The 25509-nt window shown below is 44.6% G+C and overlaps 1 protein-coding gene across 3 annotated transcripts in view; it reads right to left on the bottom strand.

Moving 5' to 3' along the window:
• LOC121269774 (cartilage intermediate layer protein 1-like) overlaps positions 1-25232 on the bottom strand; it is a 62349-nt gene extending 37117 nt beyond the window's left edge. For 2 of the 3 annotated variants that reach the window (XM_041174681.1, XM_041174683.1), the window contains exons 1-3: positions 25154-25232; positions 24039-24187; positions 17567-17836 (exon numbers count right to left, since the gene is read on the bottom strand). In XM_041174681.1, the coding sequence (XP_041030615.1) occupies positions 17567-17836; positions 24039-24108 (340 nt within the window). In that variant the 5' untranslated portion in view covers positions 24109-24187; positions 25154-25232. Of the gene's footprint in view, positions 1-17566; positions 17837-24038; positions 24208-25153 lie in introns of all 3 variants that reach the window. The other variant, XM_041174682.1, reaches the window with a different exon arrangement.
• Between the last annotated feature and the right edge of the window lie 277 nt (positions 25233-25509).

The raw sequence follows: 25509 nt of genomic DNA, 5'->3' as shown, positions 1-25509 counted from the left end.
ACACGCAGGATCTTTAGGTTGGTGAGCAGGAGGCGGAACTCCCGATGTCACCCCGCGTCATTTCCATTTTCAGGTCGGCGGGGGCACAGCTGAGTCAGCTGTGTGCCCGTCGACCTGTCAATGGCCTATTGAGGCCATTAATAAAACAATTTAGGTAATTGACAGAGCTGCCCTTAGGGTTGGTGGGCAGGCTGGAAGCCCTGGCGGGCTTTAGAAAAAGCCTGAAACCTCATCCACGGGTGGGATGAAGTTTCATGAGGGTTTTAAAATCTTTAATAAAAGGTTTGAGTTAAAGTCATGGACATATCCCAACTCAAATGACAGTGTCACATGAGGGGAAATGTCAGGGAAATTTTTTAAACAGTTACCTTAAAAGTTTTGATTCTGAGCTGATCTCCCCGAGGCAGCACTTAGCCTCAGGGAGATCTGTGCGCTCTTTCACACGCATGTGCGAAAGAGCGCATTCCCAGCTGAGGGAATCCCCCCACCCGCACAGGGAGCGCAAAGTGCTTCCTGGCGGACATCACGCTGGGTGGGCCTTAACTGGCCTACCCACGTAAAATGGCAGCACTCCCCCCATTGGAGGCATCGATCAGAGGCGCGCCTACCCGTGCCAGCTCCTGTACTTCCACCCCGACGGGGGCAAAATTCTTCCCAACAACTCTCCCCTGCACCCCCTCCTGCTCTCATGTGGGGTCATTCTGATTTTAAAGCACTTAATGTTCTTAACTTTCTGGGGAAAAGGGTTCAGATGGCAGCTGCTGGCATTTGAATTCAAGTAATAATCTGGAATTGAAAAGTTAGTCTCAGAAATGTTGATCATGAAACCATTGTTGACTGTCATAAAAACCAAAACCCATCTGGTTCACTAACATCCTAGAGGGAAGGAAATCTGCTGTCCTCACCTGGTCTGGCCTACACGTGACTCCAGACCTACAGGTGTGGTTGACTCTTAACTGCCCTCTGAAATGGCTTGGCAAGCCACTCAGTTCAAGGGCAATTAGGGATGGGTAACAAATGCTGGCCTTGCCAGCGATGTCCACATCCCATGAAAGAATGAAAAAAGGGCCACAGTAAGAAAATATCTGGGAACCACTGGGCTACAAAATAGATATCGAATGAGTTGAGCATTGATAAATGGTACATTTGAATACAATGGGCGGAATTATCCATAAATCAGACTAAGTGCAGTGGCGGGCAGTTTTGGCAGCGCCCAACCTGCTGTCTGGAATGGCGGGAACTCACGCCCAATTCTGCACCCGGAGCCTCATTATTTATGCAAAGGCGCATATCAGTCCGAGTCACCTGGCGGCTCAGGATTTGGGTCGTGTGGCTGCCGTCAGCCGGCGGGTCTGAAGGTCTGGGCGCCATATTTAAAGGCCAGTCCAACACCCAATCTCACTCTCCTCAGCCCACCAGAGATGCCTGGCAGCTAGAAGAGGAAGACTGAGAAGGCAGTGCCCCGCTTCATGCACCAGGCCCTCCAGGCCTTGATCAAAGTGGTGCAGGCACACGGGCAAGCACCCTATCCCAGGGATAACTTCAGGAAGCACAGCAGCTTCACCTTTCTGGCTTGGGAGGCCGTCATAGAGCAGGTCAGCATGGCTGGCACCCGTGCCTGAAATGCCACCCTGCGCAGGAAGAGGATGAATGATCTCATCCTCTCCGCCAGGATAAGTCATCCTTCAACTCCCTCCAATATCAAACTCTCATCATGGCATCTTGCACTTAAATGGCTGCTCTCTTCAGGGATCTCACACAACCATTAGTGGGGGACACATATCAACACTCATTCTCTCACCGAGACTTTCACATCACCACCATCCCAATGATCATGTTGCTCACACTCCACCCTCTGGCCCTTCTGGGGAGGGCTCACCACACACACAGGGCACAAGCATCTCACCCGACCTCTGCTTCATCCCTTCTCATCACATGCCTTTCTTTCATCTTCATACAGGCCAAGCTGGCGTACAATAGGCATGAGAGAGCACAGGCCCTGGGGAAAGATGGGCGACATCATCATCCTCACTGAGTTTGAGGAGGTTGCTGCCGAGCTGGCTGGGAAGGACAGGGATCACTGCTGTGGGGGAGGGGAGATCTCACCAACCCAGTATGGATCACAGCTCCATCACTTCATCAAATCCTGACATAGCACATGACTCACTGTGAGTCTTATCTAGCTCATGCTCATTAGCTGAAACTTTATTTTCTATTTTCTAGGCACCAGCAGATCGAGGCCCCAAAGCCAGTCCAGCACCACCCGTGCAACCCCCAGATTTCATCTGAAGAGGAAGCTCCAGAAGAACCATCCCGGCGTTCACACGCACCCTCCGCCAGCTCCGAGACAGACAAGTCGGTGGGGCACAGATAGAGATTAGGCTCGGGCTCACTTTCTGGGGAACACGTCGCTGACACGCCCCTGCAGCAGTTGGAGGCAGGGACAACCCAGGTCTCCGGCCCTCGGTGGGATGCTGGAGACCATACACCCACTTAGTCCGAGTCAGATGATGAGCCTCTGGAAGCAGCTGCCAAATCTATGCTGGAGATGCAATGACAGGCAGCAGAACATGTTGAGCCAGTGCATTATGCAGCAGACTAGATGGAGGAGCCTGTCCGTGTTCTGTCTCATGTCATGGTTCCACACATGAGCACCTTGAGGGTCACAATGGGAAGACTGGCGACCACCATGGGGACCTTGGTGCAGCAGGTTTTGCCGGATTTGCGCTCGGCCCTGCACTCCATGGCCACACACCCTGGTGGGCACCATCAGGATGTAGGTGACCTGGGGTGAGGCACCTTGACCTCCCTCCAGGTGCACCATCTCTGGCAGGAATCAGGGCGGGGTCCTCGGGCACCTGCAGGGAGGATGAGCCTCAGTCGGACACCCCGGGGACCACTTCTTAGGACACTCCAAGGATGTGCAGCCGCTCACAGCCCCCTCTGCCAGTGACCCCATCCACTCCAGCTTCTCAGGCTACCGAGGGAGCTTCTGCCCCTCAGTAGGTGACTCTCAAAAGGCCGGGACCCTCCAGGCCTCCGGCTAGCAGATGGTATCCACTAAGGTCATCACAGACATCAGGACGTAGTGGTCAGCAGCTGCCTCCACCTCTGCTGCAGATGTCAGGGCTGTCCCCAGGTGTAGTACTAGAGTTAGGAAAGTTAAGAAAAATTGATGTCACTTTCGGGTCATGGGTGTGCTAGACATGTAAATAAATTGCACTTTTGTTAGGAACATTCATATAACTATAAAATGTATTGTCAATTGAAGACATTGTGATTTTGCACTTTGGAATCCTCTTATTTTGAGGTTTAGCCTTCCTCCCGCTCAGTGATAGTGTTGCACTGTGACATTCACATTCCTGTGATGTCAACCTCAGTTGAACTAGTCTCCACACCCTTGTATGATGTCAGGGAGATGTGTTTACATCTTTATGGGAAATGTCTGATGTAAGCGTTTCTAACCCTTCTTCCTCAAAGAACACCGTTGAGTGAGGGCAGCTCATCAGCATTGATAATCTGGTGGTATGTGTGTCTCCTCAGTTCAAAGCCACTGGCAGGGGATACCCTCCAACCCCACATGGTGTCAGGTCTTCACGAAGAATGTGGCATATGTGATGTACCAGGGCTCGGGACAAGCGCAGATGTGCATGACATTGCCTGTCACTCATTTGTAAATAGGAGACTCTTGGACAATTAACCCTAGGCCTGATGAGTTTCCCCCATTGTCTGGGTCTCTCCTCCTGACCCTCCCATTCATGCTGTGGCTCCGCTTGACCATGTTCCTCCTGCTGGAGCTGTGTGCAGAGTCGCCTTTCCCTCCTTTCCCTCCTCCATTACATTAGGATCCATATCTGCTTTTGCCTTCTCTTTGAAAGGAAACATTGAAGACATTAATGATTTAAGGGGCAAGAAAGCAAAGCTCAGAGGATGACATGTTTGGAGACTGTTAGGGTCCGTGGCTTTTCCTGCCCCAGTTGCATGGTGGCTGATTCTGCCCTGTCTCAGAGACACTAGTTCACACATTGAGGTGACCAAGTTGGCATCACCAATGTAAAATTTTGAGCCCTGCGTGGGATGCCAAAGTTTAAGTGAGATGATTGACCCAATCCAGCACTGTGCTCCAATCTCTGATGTGACGTATTAATGACCAATCAGTTGCTCATGGTCAATGCGTGGATGCCCTTTGGTCCATTAGGAGTGTCACATCTGGTGAACATGTGTTGTCCATCATTATTGCCTGCATTTCAAAATTCTACATTCCTATGGGTTACTCTTGAGATGCAGCAACTGTGATGTGAAGCCACTGAGTTCTGAGCAGCCCTTTGATAGCACTAATGAAGCCATTGGCTTTCATCACAAGGTGGTCTTCCTCCTTTCTTTCTAAGCAAGACTCCTGCTCACTCTGGTGGCAACAAGAGGTCAGAGGGCAACACCAGAAAGGCCTCCCTTGTGTTTGCCCTTCTCTCTCACTGCCTTCCCTCCCATTACCCCCCTCCTGATGGTCAGGCCTACCCCTCACCTCACAGCCCATCCCCGGTTGAAGTGCTCATCTCTGAAAGTGGAGGCCTTGCATGAGTACCACAGCACACTGGTGTTCCTCAAGATCATGAAAGCAAAGAGAAGGTGCAGTTCAACCCTACAGCCCCGGCAGAGTGGCATTCATCGCAACAAGATCGGCACAGCGCTATGGCAGGTATGTTCCACTCACCTTGAAGTTACCAGTTAACTGAGGCACGCCACTCCTTTATCAAACGGGTTTGAGGTCGATGTAATTTCCTGCTGGTGTGATGGAAGATTGGAAGGCTTGGCAAGATTCCGGCAAGCAGCTGTTTTAATGAGCATTCATGACATGTTAATGAATGCAAATGGTATTCGCGCCACTAGTTGGCAGGATGACTGACCCACGATGAACACACTGTTGGGAGAATTGCAACCTGTTTTAAGCTGGTGGATTTGCGACTTTTTGCCTCCCGCTGGATTCTCCGCTCCCGCCCGCCACAAAACCAACTGCAGGTGGGATGGGAAAACTCCAGCCTATGAGTCCAGTGAATAAGGAGGTTATAGATAGGCATTGGAAATATGATATCAAAGCTATTGCTGAAACATGGCTTAAAGGGCTTGAATCACAGATCAACATTCCTGGACACAGTTTTCAAACAGGATAGAGAAGGAGATGGAAAAGTGGGAGGGGTTAGCAATATTGGTTAGAGAACAATTGCAGCTGTAATGAGGGATGACATAGAAATTTGCAGAAAGAGGCTGGTCGGTCCATTAAGTTTATGCCAGTTCTCCACGGAGTAATAAGTAAGACCCATTCCTCGCTCTATCCCCTTAGACCTGCAGGTTTATTTCCTTCCAGTATCCATCCACTTCCTTTTCACAGAATTGATTGTTTGTGCTTCCACCACCCTCATGGGCAGCGAGTCTCAGGTCATCACTGTGTAAAAAAAGTCCTTCCTCACATAATCCTTACACCTCTTGCCCAAAACCTCATATCTGTGTCCCCTAGTCCTTGTATCATCAGCCACTGGCAACAGTTTTCCCCTTTCTACCTTATCTAAACCTATCATAATCTTATACATCTCTATCAAATCTGCCCTTAATCTTTTTTCCTCCAAGAACAACAACCCCAGCTTCTCCAAGCTAACCTTGTAATTAAAATCCTCTCAAGGCCCTGTACATCCTTCCCAACATGTGGTGATCAGAATTGGATGCAATACTCTCGCTGTAGCCTAAAGAGAGCTTTTTAAAGGTTCAGCATAATTTCCCTGCTTTTGTAACTAATTTCTCTATTTATGAAGCCCAAGATCCCATCTGCTTTGCTAACCACTCTCCCAGTTTGTCCTGCCACCCTCAAAGATTGATGTACATGAACTCCGAGGTCCTTCTGTTCCTGCATTAAACCCACATCCTTTAGAACTGTACCATTGTGTCAATATTGCTTCTCCCTATCATTTCTGCCAAAATGCAACATCTCACACTTTTCTGTATTAACTTGTCTGTCCATTCTGTTAGCCTATTTATGTCCCATTTCAGGCAATTGGTATCATCCTTACTGTTTGCCACTCCTCCAAGTTCAGTATCAACAGCAAATTTTGAAACTTTACTCTTATTCCAAGATCCAAGTCATTTGCATAGAGCAAAAAGTCAGTGGTCCTAGTACTGACCATTGGGCTACACCACCGTCTACCATCCTCCAGCCTGAAAAACAACTATTTACCAACACTTGCTGTTTTCTGTCCTTAAGCCAATTGTTTTTTATCCAATTGGGCACTGATCTTCCTATTCCATGAAGCTTCAGTTTTGTTGACCAGCCTTTTATGTGGTACTTTGTCAAGCGCTTTCTTAAAACGTATATAAACAACTGATGGAATTTTTGATGCCTGTTGGTGGCAGGCGTACTTGGTGGCGTGAGTAGACAACATGGCGAGAAGGCCAAAAATTGCTTTCATGCCATCGTGAAACATGTTTGCAACTGGCGGTTTGGCCATCAATGGTAGGCTGCGTTTCTCGCCGCTGCATGTTGGGAACTTCGTTGTAATACATCTACATATTATTATAAGCCCAGATTGCCGGAATCATATCCCCGCACTGAATTGTCTGGGCATGGCTGCTTGATTTCATGCCAACATGTTTCACAACTGAACATAAGTGATGTGCACTTGGGACTTTGAAGTTTGTCTGCCTACCTTGCTTCGGGCAACACTCACAGTCGTCAATGCCAGGCTTTGCAGGCAGCACCACATCACTTTTAGGGGGGCTCATAGGCAGGTCTTTACTTACGAGGCCAACCGCAAGACTTTTCAATGGCAGCGGGGCTAGGGCTTGCTTGGGGATGGGGATGTGGTATCCAAGGTGTGTGTGGGGGTGCATGCTGATCTGTGCAAGTGGCCTCAAGATGGTGAGCGCTGAGGAGGCAGTCTCTAGAGGAGATGATGCCAGATGGAGATGTGAGGGTTTGTGTGTGAGAGAGAGAGAGAGAGAGAGAGAGAGAGAGAGAGTGGTGATGTCCCTTGAGCTGGCAGTGAATGAAATGCCAGTGAATGTGTGAAAGCCTTGTCAGTGTGTGAGTTTAGAGTGATAAGATGGTTGCCTTACCCTGGCAGCAAGGATGAGATCATTCAACCGTTTTTTTGCACTGAATGGCTGACCTCTTCTGTGCATCACTGGCATTGACCACCTCTACCACCGCCACCCAAGCCGGAGTGAGTGGTGAAACTGTTGAGCCTCCTGCAGCCAGAGTGGGGGTAGAGGACATCACGGCAGGCTCCAGCGGTGTCCAGAAGGCAACTCAAGGATGCATCACTGATTCGGGGGGTTGCAGTCTTCTTGCCTTTCAGGGCCATGTCTTTTGTGCTGCAGTCCTGGGCTGGAAGCTCTGAGAGGCGTGCGCGCAGCTGCACTTTAAATATGGCACCCGGCGTGAGGAAGTGGCGAGGTGATGGTGTGATGGGTGAATGAGAGCCAGCCCGCCATCAAAATGGCACATTTCCTGGGAATGCATGATTAATGAGGCAGGATTGGGATGATACGGCATGAAAAGCTGCCATTGCAGCTGGGAGGTAAAATGTTCTATTTCCCACCCGCTACTGCACTTAGTGCAAATCTGGGATGGTTCCACCCAATATTCCCTTCATCAAATTTCTCTGTTACTTCATCAAAAAATTCAATTAGATTAGTCAAACACAATCTGTATTTTACAAATCCATGTGGCTCTCCTTAATTAACTTGAACCTCTCCAAACGCCTGTTTTCTTTGGAGCATTTAATTGAGGCGTATAAAATTATAAAAGGCCTAGTGGATAAAAAGAACCTATTTCCCTTAGCCAAGTGGTCATAGGTTTAAAGTAATTCTTAGAAGGATTAAAGGGGAGTTGAGGAGAAATTTTTCACCCAGATGGTGCTGGGGATCTAGAAACCACTCTTTGAAATGGTGGTAAAGGCAGAAACGCTCACTGCATTCAAAAAATACTTGGGCATTTTTCTGAAATGTTGCATCCTACAGATGGCTATGGACCAAGAACTGGAAAGTGGGATCAGGCTAGATGGTCCTTTCTTGGCCAGCACAGGAACAATGGGCCAAATTTCCTTCTGTACTATAAATTTCTATAATTCAATAATTCCTAAATTATTTAGGCTTTATCCTGAGACTATGCCCCTGACTCTCTCACCAGGGAAAACAGCCTCTAAGCATCAACTCTGTCAATCCCCCTAACAATTTTACAGGTTTCAATGAAATCACTTCCCATTCGCCTAAAGAATCTAGGCCTATTCTATTGATCTCTTCTCATAGCATCCCAGGAATCAATCTAGTGAACTTTTGTTGCACCCCATCTATGGAAGATATATATCCTTCCTGAAGTCAGGGGGCTAAATTTGTACAAGGTTCTTGAGGTAACAAATAGATACTGCGGTATTGTCTCTGGGCACAAATTAGGATTACAGCAGACATCGGGACTCACGTGAAGGAATATTATAAATTAACCATTTTATACCCATAAGCAATTTCAGTGATTTCTTGCTGAAGTTATACCAGTGAAATGACTGTAGAATTTTGTGGCCACTCCAACCCCTATCCCTCAAATCATAACCACACTTTTCCTCCTCACTAACTGAACTTGGGACTCTCCCCTCCACCGCTGACAACTCATCCCCACCCTGCCCTCCACCCCCATGCCCTAGTTATGCAGGTTCTCCATTTCTACTCCCCACATTCAAGCTGATACGCAGCTTCCCTACTGACAGAGGAACTCTCACCTCCACCCCCGCCACTTCAAATGATCCCTCCTCATCTCCTCAAATCACCACCGGCAGCTTTTCTCATAGATACGATTGTGCACCTCTCCTTCATTAATACCTATGGTCAGGATCTTGTCCTTGTCGGGCAGGCTTGGTGGGGACAAGTGGGAGCAGTTGGGAAGCTGACTGCAATTTTACACTGGCAGGCCAATTAAGGCCCGCCCAGCGTGAACCATGCGCCGCAGAGCTTAGCGCAGACTGTGTGGGGGTTTGGGGGGGATGGGGGAGGAGGGTGAGTGCAGAAGTTGGCGGATGCGCTAGTGTGCGCAATGAAAACTCCGAGCTGCCTCAGGGGGCTGAAGATTTAAAAAATTAAAAGTAAAGAATTTTGAAATGTTATAAGACATGTCTCCTTATGTGACTCTGTCATGTTATGAATGAAATTTAAATATTTTTATTCAATGCCAGAAGCCTCATCCTGCCCATGAATGAGGTTTCCTAAAAAGTCCAAACGCCGCTTGTCCTTTTCACCTTGCTGCCAACCGTAAGGTTGGACAGGCAGTGAAAAATGTAATTTAGTTACTCTAATGGGTCTTTTAATTGTCAGCGGACACGCTGCTGACTCCCGCCCATGCCTGCCGAATGAAGTATCGTGCGAGTGTGCCATGACGTCAGGAAACTCGCCCGACTTCATAGCACATCATTTTACACATGTTCAGGTCAGGTGCATGCCCGCCCAGCGAACGGAAAACTCTGCCCTATATCTATCTATTAATATCTTCCCCTTTACCTTACCTGGCGAATTCCACCAGTGCAGCGATAGCATGCTCATTAAATCAAGTTAAGGCAATCAGAATAAAAAAAATTCAACATCTCATAAAAAAGACTGCTCCTAGCCTTGAAAAATGTAAAATAACTGATGAACATGCCTCATTAAATTTTTTTTGAGGAAGATTAAAAGATTTTAAAAGCTGCATTTGCGATTCCTTTGTTTAACATCTGCTGGAAACAAACCATAAAAACTGCAGTTAACAAAAACTACCAGCTCTCCTTAAAATTTTTCTGCCTTAAGTTTTGTACACAATCAAAAATGGACATAAAATTCATTTTAAGAGACTTCAGTTGTCTTTCTAATTGATCAGTTTGGGTCTGATAATACATAGTTGTACATTCATTGACCTGAAACATTGGCCCGGATTGTTCCTATGGTGGGCAGGCTGGGCAGGAGCCAGCGCGCAGCAGATCGCCACCCACAATTGGTTGCGCGCCGCCATTTTACGTGGGTGGGCCAATTAAAATCCGCCCAGCGTAACGCACGCCCAGTAGTGCTCAGCGTTAAGGTTGGATGGGCAGCGTTCTTAAATACTTTAATTAATCTCCTTATGGCCTTAATAGGCCGTGGACATTTTGGCGGGTGCGCACGCCCGAGTGAAATATCACGATGGCGTGCGATGACATCATCATGCCTCATTTTATGCGATGGCGTGTCGGGCCCATCCCAGTACACTGACTGGAAGATTCTGCCCGTTGGGCTAAATGTTAACCTACAAAAATAGGTGGGTTGGGGTCTGATCAGATACAAAATGTTTTAAATCTCAAACTTGACCTGACCCCCAACATGGTCACCACCCCCCCCACCCACCCTAGTTAAATTTTTAAACAGAGGCAGAATAAGAAATGGGCACTGCAAAGATTGTGCTGGGAACTTAATATTTTAATCAGTCTGGCAGCCTCTATTTTAACTTGTTTTAAAGGTTTAATCCTGGTTGACTGGGTTTGACAGGCTTGAGAGAACCAGCCAGCTTCAGGGAAAATTGAAATGCCTTTACAGCACTGCTTGTGGACCAAGGGCCTCCAAGCTTCCTCATCAGATTACCCAGACAAAGACATCCCAGGAGCAGTGATTGGATCCCCCAGCCCTCATCCTGGGATTGGGTCTACCTGCTCCTATGGAATGCTCCAAAGAGCTCTCCACTCAACTGGAAATTAAGTCTGTCAATCAGGCTTAATTTAGGCAGGAAATGTGAGGTGGACAAAATCCACAGCATGGAGAAAGATACCGAGTTCAGCATTTCCCATCCAAAACTGTAGCCCCCATTCCCCTCCCCACCTACATAACCTGCTGTTGTTAATATCCCTGCCATTAACTCTGTTTTCCTCTCTCCACAGATGCTGCCTGGCCTGTTAAGTATTTTCAACGTTTTCTGTTTGTCATTTTAGATTTGCAGCATCGGCAGTGTTTTGGTTTCCATATTGACCTGATTGGTTCACGTTGACAATTTTCAATAAAGTGAAATACGTTGATTTTTCTGACTGACAGGCTGACACATGGGTTAAAAATTGCCACATATGTTGAGAATAGATGAATTATTTGATATATTTGCTTGAGGAGAGAATGGTTTGGCTGGGCCTGTATTCACTAGAGTTTAGATGAATGAGAGGGGATCTGATTAAAATGTATAAAATTCTAACAGGGCTGGACAGACTGGTTGCAGGGAGGATGTTCCCCCTGGTTGGGGAGTCTAGAACCAGGGGCCACAGTCTCAGGATACGGGGCAGGCCATTTAGGACTGAGATAAGGAAAAATTTCTACACTCAGAGGGTGGTCAACCTGTGGAATTCTCTACCACAGAAGGCTGTGGAGGCCGGGTCACTGAGTATATTCAAGAAAGAAATTGATAAATTTTTGGATATTAGGGGCATCAAGGGATTATGAAGAGAAAGGGGGATTATGGCGTTGAGATAGAGGATCAGCCATGATCATATTGAATGGCGGAGCAGGCTCAGAGGGCTGAATGCCCTACTCCTGCTCCTAGTTTCTATGTTTAAAGACATAACTACTCATAATTTTTTAAATTTATACTTGGCATGTGAACATTGCTGACATGGCCAGCATTTATTGCCCATCTCTAATTGAAAAGGTGGTGGTGAGCTGCCTTCTTGAGCCACTGCAGTCCATATAGTGTAGATACACCCACAGTGCTGTTATTACTGTAGTGGTTTGATACTACTAAATTGTTTGCTAGGTCATTTCAGAGTGTAATGAAGAGTCAACAACATTACTGCGCATCTGAAATCATACGTAGGCCAGATCGGGTAGAGAAGGCAGATTTATGAACATATGACTTAGGAACAAGAGTTGGCCATTCGGCCCCTTGAGCTTTCTCCATCATTCAATAAGATCGTGGCTGATCTTATTGTGGCCTCAACTCCACCTTCTGCCTACCCCGATAACCTTTGGCTCCCTTGTTAGTCAAGAACCTATCTACCTCTGCCTTAAAAATACTCATTGACTCTGCCTGCACTGCTGTCTGGGGAAAAGATTTCCAAAGATTCACAACCTTCTGAAACAAAAAATGTCATCTCATCTCCCATTTTAAATGGGAGACCTTTTATTTTTAAAATTGTGTTCCCTAGCTCTAGTCTCCCACAAGGGGAAACATCCTTTCAGCATCCACCCTGTCAAGTCCCCTCAGGATCTTGTATATTTCAATAAGATCACCTTTCACTCTTCTAAACTCCAGTGGACACAGGCCCAGCCTGAAAATCCTTTCTTCACAAGATAACCCCCCGACATCCCAGGTATCAGTCAAGTGAACCTTCTCTGAACTGATTTTAATGCTTTTATATCCTTTCTTAAATAAGGAGTTCAAAACTGTACACAGTGCTTCATATGTGGTCTCACCAAGGCCCTGTACAGCTGCAGTAAAACATCCCTACTTTTACATTTCATTCCCCTTACAATAAACAACAACATTCCATTTGCCTTCCTAATCACTTACTGTATCTGCATACTAACTTTTCCTGATTTATGTACCAGGACACCCAGATCCCTCTGTATCTCAAAGTTCTGTAATCTCTCCCCACTTAGATAGTTTGCTGCTTTTCCATCCTTCCAGCCAAAGTGGACAAGTTCACATTTCCCACATTTACTCCATCTGCCAATTTCTTTCCAACTCACTAAACCCATGACCCTCTGCAGACTCCGCGGCCCGAATTTTTAGCTCATCAGTTGGGCACATACGGGAGTTAGCAGTGCGCCCGCTGACAATTAAAAGGCCTATTAAGGTCATTAACAATGCAATTGAATTACATTTTGCACTCTCCATCCAACCTTATGGTAGGCAGGCAGGCAGAAAGACCAAGCGACCTTTGTATTTTTTGCAAAACCTCATCGACAGGCAGGATGAGGTTTCCATCCATCATTAAATTTCACCCTAATTTCTAACATTTTTCTGTCACATGAGGGGACATGCTTTTTAACGCTTTAACATTTTTTTATATGTCTATCATCATCTCCCTGAGGTAGCTCTGTGCCTCAGGGTGCTTTTCCTGTGTGCTAGACCTCCTCGACACAGGCAGCACTGAAGCACGTGTTTCACGCTGGGCAGGCCTTAATTGGCCCATCAGTGTGAAATTGCAGTCCGGCCCCGATTGTGGGCGGTGGTTGGCTTCCCAACTGCTCCTGCCCACCCATGTCAATCCTGCCCACTAGGGCAAAATTCTGCTCCTTATGTCTTCTTCACTACTTACTTTTTTACCTTCCTTTCTGTCATCAGCAAATTTAGCAATCAAAATTCAGTCCCTTCATCCAAGTCATTGAAATAAATTGTAAATAGTTTTGGCCCCAGCACTGATCCCAGTGGCACTCCACTAGTTACATCTTGCCAACCCATAAAGGACCCACTTATCACTACTTTCTGCTTCCTGTTAGCTAACCAATTCTCCCTCTATACTAATATGTTATCCCTACACCATGAGCTCTGCTTTTGCATAGTAACCTTTGATGTGGCACCTTGTCAAATGCCTTCTGGAAATGTAAGTATACCACTTCCACAGGTTCCCCTTTATCTACATTTCTTGTTACTTCTCAAAGAACTCCAATAAATTAGTCAAACATGATTTTCCTTTCACAAAACCATATCAAATCTGCCTGATCGCACTGAAATTTTCTCAGTGCCCCACTAACCTCCTTAATAATAGATTCCAGCAATACCCTCCCTCTCAAGTGGGAGGCAATGGTGTGGCAGTATTATTATTGGATGAATAATTTAAAGACCCAGGGTAATGCTCTGGGAACCTGGGTTCGAAACCTGCTATGGCAGATGGTGGAATTTGAATTCAGTGGCAATAGTCATCCTCATGGAATCATATCTTACAGATAACGTCCCAGACATCAACACCATCCCTGCGTATGTCCAGCAGAGGTGGCATCACAATGATATACAGTTGGGATGGAGTTGCCCTGGAAGTCCTCAGAATCGACCCCATTAATGTACTCTGGGTGGGGACTTCAATGTCCATCACCAAGAATGGCTTGGCAGCGCCACTACTGGAGGAGTCCTAAATGACATAGCTGCTAGGTCTGCAGGTGGTGAGGGAACCAACAAGAGGGAAAAACATACTTGACCTCATCCTCACCAACCCACCTGCAGCAGATGCATCTGTCCGTATCAGCAGGCGTGACCACCGAACAGTCCTTGTGGAGATGAAATCCCGCCTTCACATTGAGGATACCCTCCACTGTGTTGTGTGGCACTACTGCTGTGCTAAATGGAATAGATTTCGAACAGATCTAGCAACTCAAGACTGGGCATCCATGAGGCACTGTGGCCAATCAGCAGCAGCAGGATTGTACTCAACCACAATCTGTAACCTCATGACCCAGCATATCCCCTACTCTGCCATTACCATTAAGCCAGGGGATCAACCCCTGGCTCAATGAGGAGTGCAGGAGGGTATGCCAGGAGCAGGAGGCATACCTAAAAATGAGATGTCAACCTGGTGAAACTATAACACAGGACTACTTGTGTGCCAAACAGCATAAGCAGCAAGTGATAGAGTTAATTGATCCCACAACCAGCTGATCAGATCTAAGCTCTGTGGTCCTGCTTTCCCGTCATGAATGATGGTGGACGATTAAACAACTCAATGGAGGAGGAGGCCCTGATGATGGAGGAGCCCAGCATATCAGTGCAAAAGATAAAGGCTGAAGCATTTACCACAATCTTCAGAAGTGCCGAGTGGATGATCTATCTCGGCCTCCTCCGGAGGTCCCCAGCATCACAGATGCCAGTCTTCAGCTAATTCGATTCATTCCGCGTGATATCAAGAAACGGCTGAAGGCACTGGATACTGCAAAGGCTATGGGCCCTGACAACATTCCAGCAATAGTGCTCCAGAACTTAGCCAAGCTGTTCCAGTGCAGCTACAATACTGGCATCTACCCAGCTATGTGGAAAATTGCCCAGGTATGTCCTGTACACAAAAAGCAGGACAAGTCCAATGTGACCAATTAACGCTCCATCAGTCTACTCTCCATCATCAGTAAAGTAATGGAAGGGGTCATCAACAGTGCTATAAAGCAGCACTTGGTTAGCAATAACCTGCTCACTGATGCCCAGTTTGGGTCCTGCCAGGGCCACTCAACTCCTGACCTCATTGCAGCCTTGGTTCAAACATGGACAAAAGAACTGAGCTCCCGAGGTGAGGTGAGAGTGACTGCCCTTGACATCAAGGCAGCATTTGACTGACTGTGGCATCAAGGAGCCCTAGGAAAATTGGAATCAGGGGGAAAACTCTCTGCTGGTTGGAATCATACCTAGCACAAAGGAGGTCAGTCATCTCAGCTCCAGGCATCACTGCAGGAGTTCCTCAGGATAGTGTCCTGGGCCCAACCATCTTCAGCTGCTTCATCAATGACCTTCCTTCCATTATAAGGTCAGAAGTGGGGATGTTTGCACAATGTTCAGCACCATTCACGACTCCTCAGACACAGAAGCTGTCCATGTCCAAATGCAGGAAGACTTGGAAAATATCCAGGCTTGGGCTGACAAGTGGCAAGTAACATTCGGGCCACACAAGTGTCAGGCAATGACCATCTCCAACAAGAGAGAACCTAACCATCGACCCTTGATGTTCAATGACATTACCATCACTGAATCCCCACTATCAACATCCTGGGGTTACCATTGACCAGAAACTGAACTGGACCAGCCATATAAATACTGTGGCTACGAGAGCAGGTCAGAGGCTAAGAATCATATGATGAATAACTCACCTCCTGACTCCCCAAAGCCAGTCCCCATCTACAAGGCATGGGTCAGGAGTATGATGGAATATTCACTTCTTGCCTGGATGAGTGCAGCTCCAACAACACTCGACACCATCCAGGCCAAAGCAGACCACTTGATTGGCACCACATCCACAAACATTCACTCCCTCCACCACTGATACACAGTAGCAGCAGTGTATACCATCTCCAAGACACACTGCAGGAATCCACCAAGGGTCCTTAGACAGCACCTTCAAACCCATGACCACTACCATCTAGAAGGACAAGGACAGCAGATAGATGGGAACACCACCACCTGGAAGTTCCCCTCCAAGTCACTCACCATCTTGACTTGGAAATATATCACCGTTCCTTCAATGTCACTGGGTCAAAATCCTGGAACTCCCTCCCTATCAGCACTGTGGGTGTACCTATACCACATGGACTGCATTGGTTCAAGAAGGCAGCTCACCACCACTTTCTCAAGAGCAACTAGGGATGTGCAACAAGTGGTGGCCCAACCAGCGAAGCCCAGATCCCGTGAATGAATAAAAAAATTAATTGTAATAATTTTCCTGCAATAGATGTTAAGCTAACTGGCCTGTAGTTTCCTGCTTCCTTCCTTTCTTGAATAGAGGAATCACATTCACTATTTTCCAATCTGCTGGGGCCTTTCCAGAACCTAAGGAATTTTGGAAAATTAAAACCAATACATCTATCATTTCAGCAGCCACTTCTTTTGAAACTCTAGCATGAAGTCCATCAGGACCTGGGGACTTGTCAGCTTTTCATTTAATAATTTTCTCAGTCCAGTTTCCCTGGTGATTGTACTTGTCTTAAGTTCCTCCCCCACTTTCACAATTACTTCTTGGTTGTTATTTGTATTCTCTACAGTGAAGACAGCTGCAAATATCTGATCAATTCATCCACTATTTCCTTATTTTCCATTACTAATTCCACCTTCTCACTCTAAAGAGGATCAGTATTCACTTTACTTACCGTTTTCCTTTTAAAATATCTGTAGCAGCTCTTACTATCTGTTTTTATATTTCTAGCTGGCTTTTTCTTGTACTCTAATTTCTCCCTTCTTACTAGTCTTTTAGTCATTCCTTGTTGTTCTTTATATTCTGTCCAATCTTCTGACTTGCCACGCCTCTATGCAGAAATATACGTGCTTCTTTCACTTTGATATTACCTTTAAAGTTCTTTAGTTAGCCAAGGGTGATGTGATCTTCATTTAGAGTGTTTCTTTCTCTCTGAAATATATCTTTTCTGAGTATTCTGAAATATCTCCTTAAATATCTACTGATCTATTCCATAACCTAATTCCCCAGTACCCACTGGAGAGCACTGTCTTTATGCCCTCATAATTACATTTGTTTAAGTTTAAAACACTAGTCTTAGAACCACTCCTCTCTCTGTGAATGTGAAATTCAATAATATCATGATCACTGCTATTTATGGCCACCTTCACTATGAGGTGAAAGACATTAATTACCCACAAATGGGTTTTTAAATCACAATCCAGTAGCTTCATGATCATCAATAGGAATCAAACTTTTTATTCTAGATTTATTAATTAATGGAATTTAAATTTCTCCAGCTGCCATGGTGGGATTTGAATTTATGTCCCCAAAGCATTAGCCTTGGTCTCGGGATTACTCGCCCAGTAATCTTACTATTATGCTACCATCCTCTCAAATCCAATACAAACCATCTGTTCAACTAGATTGCTAAGTAATTTTCTGCCTAACTTGAGTGTACTGCTTACGTTTGGGACATCTGAATCGGACAGCATAATTTGAACAGCGTTTCCCTGAAATTTGCTCCTTGTTGAGACACCAGAAGCCAAGGTGAGGACTGAGGTGCACTGCCTCTCCAGTGAGTGTGGCAGGAACTCCATGTACGGTGCGGGCTTCAATAGCAGATGGTCTTGGACATATTCGTTCCTTGTAATAACGTTGGATTGCATCAAGCTGCTCATAGTCTCCATTCCCACCAGGATGATCAATATTAAACCAAGATGTCCATTCCCAATGACCTGAAAAAAGAGAAGAATTATTGCTATAGCAACAGAGAATGGATTGATTCCCTGGAATTAGTCTCATGCACAGACTGTCAAGGACCTAGAGATCAGAAAACTCTAGATAAATATATGAGTGAACAACAAGAAAAAAAAAACACATTAATGAATTAGAAAGACAATAAGATTCTTATTCTTTGCTGTGTCATTTTAGGTGCAAACACAATGTTTTAAAAATTAATTCTTGGGATATGGGCATCACAGGCAAAGTTGCCATTTATTGCCCATCTTAGCTGCCCTAGAGAAGTGGTGGTGGGTGTTACAGACAGGAGGGGGATTAATTTAAAAAGCCCAGATTTCTCCTCTCACTACCCGTCCGTAAACAGAAAACATTTTTGGTTTTTGATTTCCCTTTTATGAGTGATGACATGTTTTCCACATGTTTTGGAGGGATCCAATCCTCTATTACTAACTCCGCAGCAAACTCAAGATAAGGTAAAATAAGTGGGGTAGCTTATTTTACACACACACACACAAAAGCTGGAAAGCGGTTTTGCTACATCTGCCCCTTTTGCATTCATGCATTAAAAGAAGGATAAGGGAAAGAAAGGGGTTCAGGGAAAATACCACGATAAAAATAAGAATGATGGCTTCGCATGAGTCCAGAATCAATGTCCAAGCAAGGTTCTTTTAGGTGGACTACACAACAATTTATACCACATGTGGAGAGAGTTGATTAGTTGGCAAGTGGACTCTGATTGGTAGAGGCATTGCCATGGAGAATGCACCGACCATGGAAATGTGTCTCACTTTAACATTATCAATATGTTTGGAAATGAAAACTGGCACAACTTTGGGTTTAATACATGCTTGGAAGAATTCAATAGATAGCTTACCTGTTCTTAACTTACCTGTTTCACGCTGCTGTTATGCAGTAGCAACACAAGTGGTTTTCGACACTAACAGGGTGCTGCCTTCAAGCCAAAAAGATGTTCTGGCTATCACATAAATGAGTAATGTGGCATATGAATTTCAGTGCCAGTGTGATGTTAGGTATGTAGGCCATACATCCTATAGGCTGGCGGGTCATATCAAACAGCATGTTCCAGCTGCAGTTTTCAACGGGCAGGGTACAGACTGTACCCAATTAGCTCGTGCTTGCAAAACTCAAAACAGTGTCCAACATTAGATATGATTCTGTGATTGGACAACATTTGCTAAATAACCCTCAGTGTGTTAAGAATTACACTAACAATTTAAGACTATCAGTCAAGCTCGCAGTGTGGCAAATTTGCATGTACTGGAAGCTACATGTATTAATAAACAGGGCCCTCTTCTTTCTGTAAGCACATTGCACCTGTTTCAGCTAAACAAAATAAGTGACAACCATTTGCTGACTTATTCCTCAGGGCAATGCCTTAACTAGTCAGGGTCAAGCTGCCTGTTTTAAATTTCAACAATATTTTGCAGTTAACTTTCAGTCACCATCACTCTCCATGGCAATGCCTCTACCAATCAGCATTCTCTTCACATACAGTATAAATTGTTGTTTTCCCCTTATTTTGGTAATTCTTGCCGAGTGTCCTGATGAGTGCAAGATGAAAAGCTTTGGCATATCTCTTTTTTCAAAGGTAGGAAAAGAAGAGAAGGGAGGGAGGGTGGCAGTATTGATTAAAGAGAGCACTGCAGTGCTAGAGAAAGAGGATGTCCCAGAAGGATCAAGGACAGAATCTATTTGGCTAGAGCTAAGGAACAAAGTGTGCGAATACATTATTTGGTGTAGTCTATAGGCCACCAACTAGTGGATGTAGCTTAACAAATTTGTAAGGGAATCACAGAGGTGCAAGAATTATAGAGTAGTTATAATGCAGCGCTTTAATTATCCAAATATAGACTGGGATAGTAGTAGTGTAAAGGGGAGCAAGAATTCCTAGAGTGTGTTCAGGAAAATATTGTAAACAGTATGTTTCCAGTCTATCGAGAAAGAAGGCACTGCTAGACCTGTTTCTCAGGGATGAGGTGGGCCAAATGGGTCAAGTATCAGTAGGAGAACATTTAGGGGACAGTGATCATTGTATCATAAGGTTTAAGTTGGCTACAGAAAAAGACAAAGAATAATCCAGTGTAAGAATAATTAGCTGGGAGAAAGCCAACTTCAATGTATAAAAACGGACATGGACTGAATAAATTGGAGTCAAAAGTTGGTGGGAAAAACAATGGCTGAACAATGGGCTACCTTCAAAGAAGAGATGATTCAAGCACAGTCAAGAGGGGAGGCAATGGCATGGTGGTATTGTCACAGGACTGGTAATCTAGAGATCCAAGGTAATGCTCTGGGGACCTGGGTTCAAATCCTACCATATCAGATGTTGGAATTTGAATTCAATAAATATCTGTACTTAACAGCCTAATGATGACCTTAATGATTGTCATAAAAACCCATCTGGTTCACTAATAGGGAAGGAAATCTACTGTCCTCATGTGACTCCAGGCCCCTTGACTCTTAAGAATGCCCTCTGAACAAGGGCAATTAGGGATGGGCAATAAGTGCTGACCTAGCCAGTATGCCCACAAACTAATTAAAAAATATATTCCCTCGAAAGGCAAACAAATCCAGAACTCCCTGGATGATGAAGGAGATGGAAATTAAGATAAAGCAGAAAAAGTTGCTTATGACAGGTTAAAAATACAATTGAAAACCAAGCTGACTATACAGGAGTATGAAAAGAAATTGGACATAAAAGGGAATCACAAAGTCTTCTATTCACATGTAAATATTAAAAGGACTTGGGCCAATTAGGGACATGAGGCATTAAATGAATACTTTTCATCTGTCTTTACCAAGGAAGAAGATGTTACTCTGACCATGTTAAAAGAGGGGGTAATTCAGACCCATAGATGGGTTTAAAATTGAAAAGGAGGCAGTACTTAAAGCTCCTGAAGATGTACCCAAGGATACTGAGGGGAGAGAGTGGAATTGCCCGGGCACTGCCCATAATTTTTCAGTCTTCCCTAGATGCAGGGGTTGTCCCAGAGGACTTGAGAATTGCAAATGCTATCATATTCAAAATAGCAACTACAGGCCAGTTAGTTTAATCTCAGTGGTGGGAGATATTTTAAATATGATAATCTGGGACAAAATTAACATTCACTTAAGGAAAGCCAACACAGTTATGTTAAAGGCAAATCACATTTACTGTGATGCACAATCTCAAAATGCTAGTTACATTCCCAGAACTGAGTGTTTACAAGCGGAAGGATGTGTGGAAAAGCAGCTCCAACAAACTGTAATGGTATTTAGGAGGGGGGCTCGGACATTCTTACTGCATCTCATGGGAAACAAACATCTGCCAAAGAGTTGTATTCCTTACTGATAAATTATAGGCCATTTCTAATCGATGGAACAGATACTTTTGGGGGAAAATTTAGAAATCAGTCAGTTCTACAGAAACATATCGTGGAGAAAATGAAGATTTCGGCTGTTATGAAGAGGTTGGAAATCTCAAAGCCATATCCTGTCAATGTTCTCACTGAGATTAAATTCATTTAGTTACAAGAGAACAAGTTCACGCATTACTCTATAAATTAACAATTCACCCAAGCAAGAATGCAAAAGGAAGGGGTTATGAAGTTTGGACAGATTTCGGTTAAATAAAGCAATATAGCCCCCCCACCACCCCCCCACCACCAGCACCACCTCCCCCTACCCGACCACCCCCCCAAAAAAAAAAACCCTTTCCCCAGCCTGGTTCCTAAACTCGCCCTCTCTCCACACAGGCTGTATCACCGGCTGTCTACACTTCCCTCCTCACCCATTCCCTGCAGATTCCCACTAATGATTGCTGGGAACAGTGAATAAATTTATGTGAAATTCCTGAGATTTTGAAAAGGAGTATGATTGCCAGTTTTTTGGTGTGTGCGATCCCCTTTCCTGAGGCACTAAAAGGGGCTTTATTAATGCAAGTTTGTTGCTCTTTGCCCTCAGTTCTGGTCATCTCATTACAGGAAAGATTGGATAGGCTGGGGTTGTTCTCCTTGAAACAGAGGATCTGAGGGGAGATATAACTGAAGGCTATAAAATTATGAAGGACCTCGACAGAGTGGATTGGAAAGACCGGTTTCTAGTAACAGGGAGGTAAATAACCAGGGAGAATAGATTGAAAGTGGTGGGAGGGAAGTTGAGGAGAAGGTTTTTACTCCCAGAATGTTGGGGGGGGGGGGGGTTCTGGAACACTCTGCCTGAAAGGGTGGGAAAGGCAGACACTCTCACCTTATTTTAAAAAAATTACTTTGCTATGCACCTGAAGTGCCATGACCTACAGGACTACACACCTAACATCCTAATATGGTATTAAGCTGGATAACTCTTTTTCAGCCGGCACAGACATAATGGGCTGAATGGCCTCTTTCTGTACAGTAAATTTTCTATGTCTTTACAGTTCTGTATTTCACACACCTGGGAGTGAAGGTATGAAAATAGTAGCAACAGTAAACTGAGCCCTGAATTTATTTTCAGTTTGAATTTCTTACATAGGTTCTGAACAGTTAGGGAAGTCAGACAGTGCTTCTAGAACCTTTACACAAAGCTGCAACCCATTTCTCATTCTAGTTATTATGGTACGTTTTGTTTAAAACTGTGCGGCAATCTTTGTTGCCCATGAGTATTATGACACAGCTGATGGCAAAGGCTGAGTTGCTCAAATCCCAGAGGGAAACTTGAAACAACTGTCATAAATCATTTTTGCAATTCTGTATATTTTGAGATGTAGGCTTTGAATCTAGTAGTAATAAGACCACTGAATCACAAGAGGTTTATTTATAAAACTAAATTAAACATTTATTAAAACAAGAAAAATTGTAAGCACATACATATGTCTACAAAATTACTATCATAATTACAAAAATCCCCTAATTAATCTGACTCCCGGTTACACCCCTGTTAAGGCAACTCAGATTTAAAGAGACGCCTGGCAGAGCACACCCTGGACAATCACATTCAAAATGAGTTTTTTGCAGCTCTGGGTCCTTGCAGACAGACTTGTGGTTTACAGGCTGGAGGCTTCTCACACTTGATGGATCTTAAAATGCCTCCGCCTCACACACAATCTCCTTTATACATATCTTTCTCTTTGAATGTAAATTTTCCATTGTATTATTAGGTTTTTAATTTTACCTCTTCTCACAATAACATATTTTGATTCCAATAATTTTATTGGTAAGCTGAAAAAATAAATATATTGCTTGGTGTCTTCTTGTTAGGTGCAAGGTTTCACCCATTCTTTTGAATGATTTATTTAAAAATGCAAATTGCCCTCTTGACACCTATGTTTCTAAACTTCTCCACGTTTACCTAATTACCATTTCAAACCTACTTCTTTCTATACATCAAAGCTTCTAGAGCAGCTGGCTTTAATCCAATTCACTCTCACACACGCATGCACACAGCAACTATACAGGGCCTTGGTGAGACCACACTTGGAATATCGTGACCTCATAGGCACCTATAAAATTCTAACAGGATGAGACAGGGGAGATGCAGGAAGGATGTTCCCGATGGTGGGGGAGCCCAGAACCAGGGGTCACTATCTAAGGATACGGGGTAGGCCATTTAGGACTGAGGTGAGGAGAAATTTCTTCACCCAGAGAGTGGTGAGCCGTGGAATTCGCTACCACAGAAAGTAGTTGAGGGCAAAACATTGTATGTTTTCAAAAGAAGTTAGATATAGCTCTTGGGGTGAAAGGGATCAAAGAATATGGGGAGAAAGTGGGAGCAGGCTATTGAGTTGGATGATCAGTCTTGATCATAATGAATGGTGGAGCAGGCGCGAGGGCCGAAACATTTTCTATGTTTCATGACAGTGAGAGAGAGATTAGATTTTAAAAATTGGTTCAGTATAAATTTTTATGAAAAAATAATTAAAAATAAAATGACATGCACCCTGAAGTTGAATCTTTGTAAGGGTGGGATTTGGCTGTTGATCATCTCCCAGCTCAGAAGGTCCAGGTAGGAAAGGAAAACAATTGAGAACCATGAGGAAACCAGGAAGTATATTTTCTGTTTATGGAGTTTTGGAAATGCAAATATTACAACATTACAGGAAAGCTTTTAAAATGGTTGGTTAATACATCACATCATAATACTTTTATCTGAAATTTAAGAACTTAGATATTTAATTGTCACATTCCTAAACTAAAGTCTGTGTGACAACTTGATACTGACCTTGCGATAAACCGCAAATCATCCCAAAGAGGAGAAGGATTGTGGTCCAGTTTGAGTCCATTTCTTTCATGCTGATCTTACAATAGGTGCAGATTAAATGTATCTTGTAGATTGTGGATCTTCAGATAGTGCTGCTTCAGGAGCAGTTCCTGATAAAAAAGAATAAAATCTGAAATAAAAACAGAAAATGCTGTAAGCACCCAGCAGCTCAGGGACGTGTGTGTGGGGAGGGAAACAGTTAATAGGCCAAATATTCATGGGGCCACATGTTTGGAGCTGGGGGGCAAGGATTAAGGATGGAAAACTTAAAGTGCAGATTCCTGAAAATCCTACTTGTTTTAATTGCAGGATGTCTTAAATATTTTCCTCAGGTTTTCTGCCCAACAGCCAGGCTAAGTGACAGATTGACAGGCTGGCTGCCTGTTGGGTGCGAAAATCTGAAGGGCAAGGACACCGTGAAGGAGCAGGTAGGGAGGCAGAGAGAGCTTGTGGTCGAAGGTTCTAAATCTACGCCAGGAGAAATTGGGGCAAGAGGCAGATGGTAGTCACGGAACTCGTGGTGGTAATAATCCTGTTGTCCAGCTTCTCCGGACATCTTTTGCTTAAAATGCCATCCCCTCTCCTCACTTCCACTCAAACACAGACTTCCTGTTTCCCTGCCTCTGGACTTGTTTGAAACCTGTTACATCTCTTAACCTTTTCCAGTTCTGGTGAAAGGTCATCGACTTGAAACGTTAACCCTGTTTCTCTCTCCACAGATGCTGCTGAGTTTTTCCAGCACTTTCTGTCTTCAGTCCTCACGTGGCTCAAGGTTTAACTTTCATTTCGGGTCTGAACTTCATTCCTAGTGTCATAATAATTCCCGGGTGGGTTACAGTTCTGTCATTCCACACTTGGGACAAAGTTCAGCTCTGAAGGCATCTCAGGAAGACTGAAGCCTCGTCCCGCTCAAAGCGGCAAATCCCTGAATCTGAAAACAGAGCTCCCGGTCACCTCTAGGCAGAGGTCCGGACAGAAACTTAGCTCAAACATCTCGGTAGATATCCCGGACCGTTCCTCCGGAATCCTGACAGAAACAAACAGTTACAATTGCAGAAAGAAACATCCACGCTTACCTCTAAACACAGATCTCCAAAGACCCGCTCTAACAAGCCTTGCGTTTGCTGTTATATATGGTTTGGGATCCGTTCACTCAGAGAGACGGGTCACGCCCAGGAGACATAACACCTGCCGTGGATTAGTAACAACTCCTCCAAAAATAAAGTCATTCCTTTGATCAAAGCGTGAACCCTGCCGAACAGTTGTGGGAAACTGCAGCATCGTAAAAAAAAAGACTTTTAACGGAACTGTTGGGAACTTATATACGAACAAATAAAGAAAAACTGAAGGAGTTGATTCAGAATCAAAAACAGAGTGAATATAGGGCTGCTGCGGGTAGAGAATGTGAGAATATCGAGAGGGTGGGGATTAA

This window comes from Carcharodon carcharias, chromosome 26 (genome assembly GCF_017639515.1).
Source record: "Carcharodon carcharias isolate sCarCar2 chromosome 26, sCarCar2.pri, whole genome shotgun sequence".
In the NCBI taxonomy this organism is placed as follows: Eukaryota; Metazoa; Chordata; class Chondrichthyes; order Lamniformes; family Lamnidae; genus Carcharodon; species Carcharodon carcharias.
Note: the sequence above shows the minus strand (reverse complement) of the source record. Positions and strands in the feature narration are given on the sequence as shown.